At 41.6% G+C, this 13,953-nt stretch overlaps 1 protein-coding gene across 1 annotated transcript in view; it reads right to left on the bottom strand.

Moving 5' to 3' along the window:
- spag9a (sperm associated antigen 9a) overlaps window positions 1-12,032 on the bottom strand; it is a 34,487-nt gene extending 22,455 nt beyond the window's left edge. Inside the window, exons 1-5 of the mRNA XM_080009737.1 lie at window positions 11,614-12,032; window positions 4,193-4,313; window positions 1,973-2,043; window positions 1,076-1,164; window positions 452-602 (exon numbers count right to left, since the gene is read on the bottom strand). Of these exons, the coding sequence (XP_079865863.1) occupies window positions 452-602; window positions 1,076-1,164; window positions 1,973-2,043; window positions 4,193-4,313; window positions 11,614-11,913 (732 nt within the window). The 5' untranslated portion in view covers window positions 11,914-12,032. The remainder of the gene's footprint in view (window positions 1-451; window positions 603-1,075; window positions 1,165-1,972; window positions 2,044-4,192; window positions 4,314-11,613) is intronic.
- Window positions 12,033-13,953: the final 1,921 nt, after the last annotated feature.

Here is a 13,953-nt window from a genome sequence, read left to right as displayed (position 1 = left end):
TCAAATGCAGAGATGCGTTATGGGTGAGTTCCACAGGATGTCTGAAGACAGAGCAGGTTTTGTCTAACTCCTGCTTGAACAGGCTGAGCCGTGCCCAGGACCAATCAAAGCCTCTTTATTTTCTATGGACTTTGAGGCTTCCTCTCCCTGCGAGCTGTGGCGGAGGGTTTTAAACACCCAGCTGGGCCGAGGAGATCCTGCCTTTTTGTTTTATCTTTATCACATTCCCAACCCACCTGCGAAGCAGAATTGAAAAGTACTAACTTCTAACTTTGAAATCGCTGCAGGTTCAGATTCAGTGATTCTCTTGTGTTTTATCTGAAGTTGTTCCTTTTTTTTCCAGTTTTCAGTTCAACTTTCACAGTAAATCCAACATTCAGTCGTTTGTAGGGATTCAAGGTATCCATGAGTCGCATCTTAAGTGACGGAGGTTGTGGTGCCAGTTCCTCACCTTGAGGCTGGTGTTGGAGCGCTGCTGGGTGGAGCCGATGAAGCGCCAGCCCTCGGCGCTGGGGGTCTCGGCCTTGGCCTGGGGCTCCGGGATGAGCAGGGCCCCCCCGCCGGAGGAAGGGAAGACCCCCAGGGACAGAGGACGCTCCTTCCTAAACACCAGACATGGAGAGAGCATCCCAGGTCTCACTTCACTGCTTGTCACGCTGAGGAGTGGAGGGTTTGCAGGTTCGCTGGTTTGAGTTTTTTTTTTGTTTTTTTTTCATATACTGTATATCATCTATCTTACAGAACATTTTACGTAAATGTAATTATTTTTGTATTATGTTTTTAAGATTTCTCTTCGTCATTGTCTAAACGACAAATGACGAGTCTAAAAGATTTCTCTCCGTAGATTATTTTCACTTCACTTCAAAGTATGCCAAGTTAACACACAGGGGCCGAATTATTCTTTGTTGAAAACCTCATATTATTATCATATACAGTAGTTCACGGTGATGAACTCCAGTTGGATTCTTTAACGTGGGAGAAACAGATCCTTCCTTCACGACAAATAGAAGAACCTCAAACCGAGGTTCATTGTCCGGCATGGTAACAGCACCAAACCCTGCGAGTGGCGTCCTACCGCACTCTGCCCAGCGCGCCCGCCTCAGCGCTGTCACCCATCTGCTGCAGCTTGATCCTCTCCACGTGCTCCATGTAGTTATGGATCATCTGCAAGACGGGAAACATCCTTAATGTCACGAGTCATTTGTTTTGTGATTAAACTGACAGCAACAGTCGTATTGGGAGTGACTGGGCAGTTCAGGACCAGGGCTTCTCAACCTTTCTTGGACCATGACCCCGATTTTAGGTCCTGAAATTTTTTTTCCCCCTCTTATTATTGTTTTCAGCTAATTTCATTCATTACAACTCACATTAGGCTGCTCACGACACGACCAGAGCAGATGACAGCGAGAGAACAGGCATGTTGAACATGTTGAACAGGTTGAATATGTTGAATACGTTGAACATGTTGACTATGTTGACTATGTTGACTATGTTGACTATGTTGACTATGTGGTCGCGTCGGGATGGAGTCGGGCGTGACGCAACGGGCTACAGCCAAAGAGACACGGGGTCACGGTACAGCAGCACAAACACACAACATATCGATTTTATTGTTCTTCCCTAGGTTTTTCATATATTTCTTATTTAAATTCTGCTTTAATTTGTTTATTTATTGACAGTGATAAGAATCAAATAAAAAATAAATAATCCTGTCCCTGCATGGTATGGCGTCATTTTCCGTGTCACTTCTCACGTGTGTTTCGGTGACAAAAGGTAGTTTGGACCTGAGAGAGTCGTCAGGGATTCCTCCTGGTGAAAGACGTTGTAATGTGTGACGCCCTGTCACCGATCGGTCATGAAGTGTGAAACCACGACGACGGCAAGATTCCCCGTCACAAGACAGAAAGTCCTGTAGTGTGAGCAGCGCAGCGACCTGACCACTTTGAAAGAGCTCAGCGTTGCGTGTCCCTACCTCCGTGTGCCGCTGGTGCAGGGCGTTGAACTCCTTCTTCAGCTCCGCCTCCCGCTCCTCCAACCTGCCAACTGAAGTAGAGGGCCGGGATTAATCGCTCCCTCGCCAACAAGCGCGGCGCCGTGATAATGAAGCGGCCGTACACTGGGACCACCGCCACGGGAGGTATCCATCTCCCAAAATGATCCAGAATTATTTGGAGGCCGATTTATTCACAACAACCACAAATTCAAAACTTGACATACTATTATATACTATACATACTGTATAATAAAAAATCAGACTACTCAAGAAAATGGCGCAAATGGAGCGCCCTGCTTTTGTGAAACAAAAAGAGGAAAAAGACAAAATATTTGGGAAATTCTTTGGACAAACACGGTTTGTTAAAACAGCTGAAACTGAAAGTATCATTTGTCGTTTTGAGACGGACAAAAACAATCCCAGTGAACCCACTGGGGCAGAGCAGGCGAGGTGTAGGTTCAGTGTGTGTGTCCAGTCCAGTGTTAGGGTCACGTCCGTCATGTGGATGATGACATCCCATCACAGACCTTTGCATTTACACCTGGTATTGATCAGCATTAAGGAGCTGGACTCCCAAGGTCGCAGGAAGAGATGCTACTCTATGGCTTTGACTTATTTTACTTTTCTGAAGAAGGGGTCTTCAGCTGGGTGACGCTTTCATCTCTTCACAGGGTTCTCCAACTCTTTTCTACCAAGGACCCCTCACTGTATACTGAATGACCCCCTTGCACGAATAATTTGATATTAGCTCTATTTCTCACACCACTACCCGTGGGAAAAACATTCAAGGAAAAGGTATTGGAAATATTTGCATTGCACCATTTCACAAAATATCACAAATAAATAACACAAATCAAAAGAAATGTACTAGAGAGGCAGGTGGGCACACAGTGGCAAGGAGGTGCACATGGTGGGATTTGTTTGTCTTAATTATACAGGTAATATGTATAGAATTATCTCCTTTTAGAAAAAAACAAATCCCGCCCAACAAAGTAGAAATATAATATTTCTAAACATTTTAATATGTTCCACTTCAAAGGACACAAAAAAAATAAAATAAAAATGAAGGCCCACCCCCAACAATTTTTACAGACTCCCTAGCAAAGGGCCATGGACCCCACTTTGATAATCACTGCACAATGCATTCACACCTTGCAGAAACATGAGGATTTCCTTATCAAAATACGATATCCAGCTGCAGATCTTGTTGAATGCCCGCTTTAAAAGGGTGGCGCAGCGCCGTGCTCCAGAAACCAGGAGCACCGACGGGGAAATGTTCCCCAAACAGTGTTGTAAAAAAAGCTTCATCCCTGTTCAGTGTGTTGGAGCTGCAGCAACTTACAGAGATACAACCTAGTATCCAGACTTTTTAACTTAACTTATTCTGTGCACAGAATGGCTTTTTGAACATTCTGTGTATTTATTTAAAGTTGTTTCTGTTTATTATTTTCATTGTATACTTGGCGATCTTCTTTTGTTTAGTTTCTATTTTGATTGTTCTGTCATGACAATGTCAGTACAGAAATGCATCAAGCTTCACCACGACAAGCTCCTAGTATATGAAAAATGTAAAAGGCCAAATGAACAGATTGTGATTGTTAGGCTCTCAGGATGTGAGGAGCAGCGCAGTGCCAGGCAGGCCCACGCAGCACCCTGCTCACATACCAAACACTGACACTTTCACTTACAATCTTGAATGGGATCACAGACTTTGATCTGTAATATATTTGGAACAATTGATTCATTCACGGCTTCGCTTGAAACATGATACAAAACCGTCGCCGAGTTCTAGAAATAGAACGCCACATCGTCACCCGGTTCCAGTGCCGTGCCGCTCGCTTGAAAATATGAATTTCTATTACGCAGAGGAGGAAAAATCACATTTCTGCTAATCCTCCAATAAGACGTAACGCACTGCGGTGTTAAGAGGATAGAAGCAACAGAAAGCCTATAATCTCATTACTGTTAGTACCCAAGACGACAGTGTGCGTGTGCGTTTGTGTGTGTGTGTGTGTGTGTGTGTGTGTGTGTGTGTGTGTGTGTGTGTGTGTGTATGTGTGTAAAAGAGGAAATAAGCTTATTTAACAAAGAAAAAAAACCTGTGCAGACTAAGAATGAAAAGAATAAATGAGGAAGACAGTTCAAGACATTAAAAATAGACAAGCGCTGAGTGTGTAGGTGTGTGTGTGCGTGTCGTACTCTGGTCTGCGTAGTTCTTGATCTTGAGCTCCAGCTGCCGGGAGTGTGACTCCATGCGGCCCACATGGTTCTGCAGATCCTTCTTCTCCTGCTCCTGAGTGTCTTCAAACTCGATGAACTTCTGCTCACACACACACACACACACACACACACACACACACACACACACACACACACACACACACACACACACACACACACACACACACACACACACACACACACCTTTAGCTGTCAAATTAAGCTCATCTACATTTTGTCCAGAATACTGTTGGTTTGGCAACATGAATCATAAATTAGAAGTTATAAATAGAAACACTTTGTTGTTGTTTTGAAACATGTTTTTGCATTAAATAAACAAACAAAAAAAAAGCATTCATAATTCTTCTTCATGAACATTTTCAATATGGATGCACATTTTAAAAAAGGGCATCACTATCCCTCAACAGCTTTAGCTTTCCCATTATACCCAAGGTACTGTATTTATTTGTAAGAAATCTTAAAGGCAGAAAAAATCATGAGTTGTTCAACGGTCTGAGATTATAAAGTTTCAGCTTTTAATTATGAGATAATACGGACAATAAAACAAAAGTCATAACTTATTTAGAATGGAACGGTCAGCAGCTATGTCTAAATAACAGACAAAATGACACGGATGGAACACAAACTATCCAAGTACAAAACTTAGTTTTTCCTAAATTATAGCAAATTAAATATTTTCCTTGTAAAGCCCATTATATATATACTTTGTTTACTACTGTACAACATACACATTTATATACATACACATATATATTTTGCATATCATTTTTTGGGGGGTGTATATTTTGCCTATTGTTATACACGTTGTTTTGTGATTTATTATTATTTTCTTCCTACTTTGTTTTACACAACCCTTGGAGTTGTCCAATGGTCGTTATAATATTGTAATTATTATCATTATAATATTATAATTATTATCATTTATTATTATAATTATTATCATTATAATCTATCAGTTCACTGTACTCGTATGACTCCATGGAGCCCATAAAGGAAACTTGGATCAGACACGTCTCCTGACCATAATGACACGTTCCTATTTCTGTCTAGTTTCCGCTCGCTCCCTGGCTTCCTACTGGACGTCTGAGGGGCGGAGGGCGGGGGTGATGGGTGGAGCGCTCAGCGGTTGGATGCGGATGTGACTCCACATCCCGTCCTGCTGCTCGACAACACCACAGCTAGAGGTGTGCAGCAGCAATGACACTGAGAAACACTGGGAAAGGACCCTAAACAAAGTAAAGTCTCAAAAATAATAATAATAATAATAATAATAATAATAATAATAATAAAAGTGATCATAAGACCAACAACTGATCCTAAAAATGTGCTTTACAATGTACATCAAAAAGTAAAATATAGGCAACTCAGCAACATCAGAATCAGAATCAGAAATTCTTAAATAATCCCAGGGGGAAATTACTTGAAACATCAGGGTGTCCGCAGGTCCAAACTGATTTTTGGACAAATCAACTGGTTGTGTTATGAACTTGTGATTCCATGAGCAGTTTCCTTAAGGTCAGATAGCAAGGTAAGTGGAATAACAAGGATTTTATCAGGTTCCTCTCCAACACGTATGAAGGTCAGTATAAAGAGAGCTGGTTCATCTACACTGCAGTGTAAGGTAAGTGTAAGGCCCATGATTTTAAATCAGAAATGTTGACTCTGGTGCAGAACAACTTATTGAATATTGAATCCCAATCAGATCAATTAAGACCTCATCAATTGAAGGCCTTATATTTACAGAACTCCATTTAGGAGATGTTAAGGACCTGCACACGCCGACTGAAGCTGTGAAAGTCTCTGTTCATGTCTTGAAGGTTCTTACAGAAGGTGGAAACACATTTACCACCGCTTTACAGTACGTGAGAAATGATTTCAGACATGCACATTTTACCGCTCCATGTTGTACTACAGCTGACGGCGGCGACTGAGATGTGACAGAAAATCTTGTCACTGACTGTTTGAACAAGCCGCAGTTATTTTCACTCAAGACCAAGTCATGAGTACCGTAAAGAAACCGAAAGCACTCAAATCCAGGTTTAGTGAGTTTCTGTGTCTTTCATTTCCCCATTCAGTAACCTCACACTTATCAGCACAAAGCTATTTAGGGACCTCTGAGATTCATTATTACCCCAACTGACAAAAATGCGTAGGTAAGTGTGTTTGAACATTACCACCAATTGCAAAACGTGATCAGAAGCATTGAACAAAACTCAATAATTTTTTTATTATTAGAGAAGCCACAACCCTGTCAGGTGTACAACTCTGATACGCAAACTCTTCAAAATACTTCGTTGTGTTGAATTCTGGTTCAAAGTTACATTTTTTTGTAATCAGGTAAATTGTCCAAATTGAATAGATATTGCACGTTAGGTGTGCGGCTTGCTCTACTCTCAGTCAAACACCATGGAAGACGGTGGTGATGGCCGTTGCACCAACACGCCATCCATAGCCGGTGCACAGGGGCAACAAACAGATCACACAATACTGTTTTCACACTGAGGCCACTGACACCTTTCCCATTGCCAGGAGAAATGCAGTTTTTTTGTGGTGCGTCATGTTCGACATCATGAACACGTGGGAAAAGGGGCGTGTCATAGTTCCAGTGTGATTGAGAACAAAACAGTAGAGGAGTCGGCAACTTAAACAAACAACATCATAAAACTGTGAAACTTGGAAAAAAAGAATTTTGAGCCGTTCAAAAGAATTGTATCGTTCATGAACGACGCAACAAAACAGAAGAAGCAGCATGGAGTATCCACGCAGCGGTCCTTCGGGTGGCGGGGAGCGGCTTGGGGCGGTGCTGGAGTGACTCGGAGCCTGACGGGGAGGGTGGGGGTTCTCCACTGTGCTCCCCACGGTGCGATCCCCACACTCACAACATTTCACGGTCCCCCATGCGGAAAAAAGTCAAAAACTTCTGATTTTGGATTCTAAAAGGGATATGAAATGATGGAATGATACTGAGATATTCCTGTCTATTTATGCACCAACGTCCGGAACTTCAACGAGTGTTGCACCGCGCAGGTAAAGGGGCCAAATGAGCGAGTCGACCCGGGTGTCCTGTTCACATCAGAGCAGATCGCAGGTGGAGCCGATTAAAACCGGGGTCGCAGGGTCATTTGACCCGGGACTTAGACCTGGGTTTTCCTTTCCCCCTGATGACAAATGCTGGATGTTAGTGGGTGTTACCAGCTTTTTGGTGCAGTGGGAAAGCGGTATAAAATTCACTCTTCTTTCCAGAGACCAATTTCTGGCCAAATATTTTTGTTGTCTCAAGACTCCATGCATCCCCAGAAATAACACACCATTGACAAGGTCTGGAGGCCAAACGCAGGCCCTCTCATGTCAGGTACCAGGAATTCTCGGACATTGTTTCCTCAGTTTTAAAAATGATGGACCAGTCCCCTGAAGCCTCCCAAATGGCCATTCCCGCACAAAGGTCCCGCGATGGTAAAACACTGGATCAGCAACAGGGAGCGCCACCGAGAACCAAACCAGGCCTCATCCACGCCCCTTGGTCACAACAGCAACTACAACACTGGGCGTGGTGTCTGCTGGGGGGTCGTGCACGTGTCCGGCTGTCGCAGTGGCTCAGCGTCCCTGCGTGGACTGAGGGGTCTGCATCGCCTTGGGCCACTCAACAGACGTGGCAGAAGGCCTGAGTCACATCCCATCGCCCTTCACGACACAGCACTGAGGCCAGGAGGCAAGACACACACACACACACACACACACACACACACACACACACACACACACACACACACACACACACACACACACACACACACACACACACACACACACACACACACACACACACACACACACACACACACGGTTTTTACCTGTGGAGGTGCGCACTCAGAGACCAAGAATCAGGCTTCAGCCCACATGACTGGCTCAGGATAGATTGTTTTTGTCATAGCCTCCCTATTTCAAACACTAAAGGCTGTCACAATCATGAAATTTTAGTTGACGATTAATTGTCATGTAATAATTGAAAGAATGAATACATTTGAAATGTCCGTTTTTATTTCTTGTATGTCACCATTCTAGTACAAGTGTTTAATAATACACATTCATCTTACCATTGAAAAGAACAATTTGGGTAGACAGTTATTTAACTCAACTCCTGGTAATACATCAAATTTACATTTTATTTGTGCAACATTTCTAGCATTGAGTTTAAAGTTCCCTTCAATTTGGAGGGCAATATATGAATATAGAATGTCGCAATTTTGTAAAATGGTCGCAATCTGCTCCAATAATTGCCAAAAATGTATTCTGTAATAATGTGACTTCTCTTATAACGGGCAGTCAATGATTGCAACATTGGCCAAATAGAGCCGATCACATCGGCTCGCAGCAGCGTGTGATTATCAACCCTATCGTTCAGCATCACACACCAAACAAGCCGGAACCTGAGACGCCCAAAAACACCGACTGCATTCCACATGGTCAGAGTGGGAGAGGCACAGTGGCTGTTTTGACGGGGGTCCGTAACCCTCTGATACACACAACACATGGCCGTGGCGGAATGCGTGAATGTGAACAAGCTATAAATTAACATTCAAAAAGCATCGAAAAATTCAGCCGCAGGGAGTTAACAGTTAACTGTTTGACAAGTTGGGCTGAAAAGATTAACATCTCAACTCAGTTTCATGGGGATTAAGCCATCAGAAAATCCTCCAGGCCACATAAAGAGTTCCCGGACAAAAATCGAATTCAAATTAGCGATGCTCAGATGCACCGATGCACAGATGCGGACGCCTCAATCCTTGGGAGTGGATTTTTGTTTGAGTACTGAGTGTTCACTGTGGCACTTGCTGACAGAGTGCATGCATACGAAGACTGGAAATCTCACTTATAAGAGACGCTGATTTTAAAGGCCAAGTGGTTTGTAATCAAGTTCATCAGAGACTGTCATTGTAAAAAATCAGACACATTACTGGAGCTCTATGCAACTCAGTCACAATAAACGGATATCGGATTTTGACTTTAATAGTGCGAACAGAACAGAATTGAACCTGATATCAAATACCTGCATCATCATCCTTATGAATATTAAGCAAAAGATATGACTCTGATTCACACAGTTGGTACAAGAGGGTTCTGCAGCGAAGAGCGTGATGAGCACAATGCACAAGATATTTTTACCACCCCCTGCCCCACATATACAAGAGATGTTTGCAGTCTGTGGAATGGGAGTAAGACTGATCTTTGGTCTGGGACATCATCACCAGCCTCACTGTGCACTATGAAAAAGGCTTTTAAATTAAAAAAAATAATAATTCTATTTTGTCAACTCCACCAAACTAAATGACTGGTCAGAAATAAGCTCATCTGATATTATTAAAACCAATTCAGGACTTTTGAAACAGACATTATATTAGAAAAATATACACTCTAGTTATTACCATAATACAGTATTCAAGGAACATATAGGATTAGAGTGGATATGTTTATCTACAACATGCTCTGGCTGTGCTCATCATGATTCTTCTGGTTTTTGTGAGTTTCTCCAGATATTGATAGATCATCTTATTTGTCAGCAGCAAAACCACCTCAGGGTGGGAGACGGAGGGGGTAAAGGGCTCAAGGTATTGTGTTGGACTGACTTGAGATGTTGTTTTTAAATTTCTCAAATAATCGATCTCCTAAAATCTTCTGAATTTGATGAAGCACTGGAAAGTAGCAGCAGCCAACCTGTCTGTCTCACTCCTTCACCCAATCACTGGCCCAGTCTACTGTGACGGCCCAGATGCTGAGTCATTCCACCGGCTCCGCTCAGTCACAAGCATACGCTCCTCACATATAACACAGACCTTGCTCATGCAATAGGCTGGGTTGCATATTTCCAAGACATGGCATCACATGTTTATATACTCTAGTTTTAGCATGGGCACAGTGTTTTAAAATATTTGCTGATTTGATGGCAAGTTTGATTTTGTCTCCATATCCTTCAGACATTACTTTACAGCATCAAAGTCCAAGTTTATCATTAACCATCTTGCCAGGTGACTTGAGGGCGGTCAAGGCGCCGCTTACGCTCGAGCCATTTAACGTGACTTTCAAGGCCGATTGGGCGACGAGGTAGTACGGGGTAGTCGTTGAATCGTAGCGGTCATCGAGGTGTGTCTGTGAGTGAAGGACTCAAATCTGTCTCAGCACGATCCCAATCGGCCAGGTCACGATTCAATCAACCACGTTTGATTTTATCAGGGCGAGTCTTTTCAAAATACTCTGGTGCATATGCGTCAAAGCCTCAATTGGCAACAGAAGACGATGGCGACGCCAAAGAAAGCGGCCATTGAGCGAGTGTGGACCTTTGAAATGGAGGAGCGACTCATGAGGGTCTGATTAGTGTAGAATGTCAGTGCTGCAAGTTCGCTGCACCAACAACCACAGTAGCGAGCTGTACGGCAGCCATGTTTGTTTTGGTGTCAAAATATCCTAATGTATTCAAACAGGATACCCCGGCATTTTCACCGGAGCTAGGCTGGTTGAACTCCTATGCAACCTTGCATTTATTAAATACAGTAAGCATGAGCTGATGGAAGGCGTATTTCACTAGGTTCACAGGAGTGAAGCTATTGGTCGTCTCTGCGGCCTTACATTGAGCAACCGCAGTTATGAGTCGCTGGAAGGTATATTGATATATGAACAAAGTATCCATCCATACCTCCGTCTGTCTATCTATCATCCGTCTATCCATCTATCTATCTATCTGTCTGTCTATCTATCGATCTGTCTGTCTATCTATCTATCCGTCTGTCTGTCTGTCTATCCATCTATCTATCTATCTGTCTGTCTATCTATCGATCTGTCTGTCTATCTATCTATCCGTCTGTCTGTCTATCTATCTATCCGTCTATCTATCTGTCTATCTATCCGTCCGTCCGTCCGTCCGTCCGTCCGTCCGTCCGTCTGTCTGTCTGTCTATCTATCTATCTATCTGTCTGTCTATCTATCGATCTGTCTGTCTATCTATCTATCCGTCTGTCTGTCTATCTATCTATCCGTCTATCTATCTGTCTATCTATCCGTCCGTCCGTCCGTCCGTCCGTCCGTCCGTCCGTCTGTCTATCTCTCTGTCTGTCTGTCTGTCTGTCTGTCTGTCTATCTGTCTATCTATCTATCTGTCTGTCTGTCCCACTCTTTTGCGGGAGTGAGTCCAGATTCTTGAGTCATTTATAAGATTCGTTCTCTATGAACGAATCGTTCATGAGTGTCGCACCATAACCCTCCTCCCAGAAGAGGAGCAACACTTAGAATATCTCCTCCTCCATTTCCTCCTCCGAGCCCCGCTTCTGCCCCCTCCTCCTCCCCCCTCCTCCGGCCTCTTCTCTCCTCTCCTCCGGGGGGGGACTCACCTCCTCGGCGTGCTTCCTCAGCGCCTTCTCCCGCTCGTACTGGGTGACGAGCTGCTCGTTGTCCTCCTTCAGCAGCTCCAGCTCCACCTCGTGCTCCTGGTTCTCCGCGAACACCGCGTCCAGGTTCTCCAGCACGGCCACCACCAGCGGCATCAGCTCCTTCACCACGTCCTCGTCGTACTTGCCGATGAGCCGCTCGAACTCGCGGTAGATGGAGCCGGCCAGGCCCGATACCCGCTCCGACATCACCGCTGCCGTGCCCGGGTCGTCCTGGTACACCACCCCGTCGTCCAGCTCCATCTCGGAATCGGTGCGGAGAGCGGAGGCCCCGGTGCTGTGATGGCGTCAGATGCGGGCGCGGGGTGTTGGACGTCCCACTAGACGGAGCAGCGACATGGACGCTTCCTCCGTCTTCTCATCCTCTTCCCACAACAACAGCTGAGCTCCCGACGGCCGCGTGATGACGTCACGACGCACACCGCCAGGCTACAAGATGAACATATTTATAATACAAATAAGAAAGAGACTCTGTCAAAGAAAAAGATGAACATATTTATAATACAAATAAGAAAGAGACTCTGTCAAAGAAAAAGATGAACATATTTATAATACAAATAAGAAAGAGACTCTGTCAAAGAAAAAGATGAACATATTTATAATACAAATAAGAAAGAGACTCTGTCCAAGAAAAAGATGAACATATTTATAATACAAATAAGAAAGAGACTCTGTCCAAGAAAAAGATGAACATATTTATAATACAAATAAGAAAGAGACTCTGTCAAAGAAAAAGATGAACATATGTATAATACAAATAAGAAAGAGACTCTGTCAAAGAAAAAGATGAACATATGTATAATACAAATAAGAAAGAGACTCTGTCAAAGAAAAAGATGAACATATTTATAATACAAATAAGAAAGAGACTCTGTCAAAGAAAAAGATGAACATATTTATAATACAAATAAGAAAGAGACTCTGTCAAAGAAAAAGATGAACATATTTATAATAAAAATAAGAAAGAGACTCTGTCAAAGAAAAAGATGAACATATTTATAATACAAATAAGAAAGAGACTCTGTCAAAGAAAAAGATGAACATATTTATAATAAAAATAAGAAAGAGACTCTGTCAAAGAAAAAGATGAACATATTTATAATAAAAATAAGAAAGAGACTCTGTCAAAGAAAAAGATGAACATATTTATAATACAAATAAGAAAGACTCTGTCAAAGAAAAAGATGAACATATTTATAATACAAATAAGAAAGAGACTCTGTCAAAGAAAAAGATGAACATATTTATAATAAAAATAAGAAAGAGACTCTGTCAAAGAAAAAGATGAACATATTTATAATACAAATAAGAAAGAGACTCTGTCCAAGAAAAAGATGAACATATTTATAATACAAATAAGAAAGAGACTCTGTCAAAGAAAAAGATGAACATATTTATAATAAAAATAAGAAAGAGACTCTGTCAAAGAAAAAGATGAACATATTTATAATACAAATAAGAAAGACTCTGTCAAAGAAAAAGATGAACATATTTATAATAAAAATAAGAAAGAGACTCTGTCAAAGAAAAAGATGAACATATTTATAATACAAATAAGAAAGAGACTCTGTCAAAGAAAAAGATGAACATATTTATAATACAAATAAGAAAGAGACTCTGTCCAAGAAAAAGATGAACATATTTATAATACAAATAAGAAAGAGACTCTGTCAAAGAAAAAGATGAACATATTTATAATACAAATAAGAAAGAGACTCTGTCCAAGAAAAAGATGAACATATTTATAATACAAATAAGAAAGAGACTCTGTCCAAGAAAAAGATGAACATATTTATAATACAAATAAGAAAGAGACTCTGTCAAAGAAAAAGATGAACATATGTATAATACAAATAAGAAAGAGACTCTGTCAAAGAAAAAGATGAACATATGTATAATACAAATAAGAAAGAGACTCTGTCAAAGAAAAAGATGAACATATTTATAATAAAAATAAGAAAGAGACTCTGTCAAAGAAAAAGATGAACATATTTATAATACAAATAAGAAAGAGACTCTGTCAAAGAAAAAGATGAACATATTTATAATAAAAATAAGAAAGAGACTCTGTCAAAGAAAAAGATGAACATATTTATAATACAAATAAGAAAGAGACTCTGTCAAAGAAAAAGATGAACATATTTATAATAAAAATAAGAAAGAGACTCTGTCAAAGAAAAAGATGAACATATTTATAATAAAAATAAGAAAGAGACTCTGTCAAAGAAAAAGATGAACATATTTATAATACAAATAAGAAAGACTCTGTCAAAGAAAAAGATG

This window comes from Zeus faber (genome assembly GCF_960531495.2).
Source record: "Zeus faber genome assembly, chromosome: 11".
In the NCBI taxonomy this organism is placed as follows: domain Eukaryota; kingdom Metazoa; phylum Chordata; class Actinopteri; order Zeiformes; family Zeidae; genus Zeus; species Zeus faber.
The sequence above is the reverse complement of the archived record's forward strand: the minus strand, read 5'-3'. Positions and strand labels throughout refer to the sequence as shown.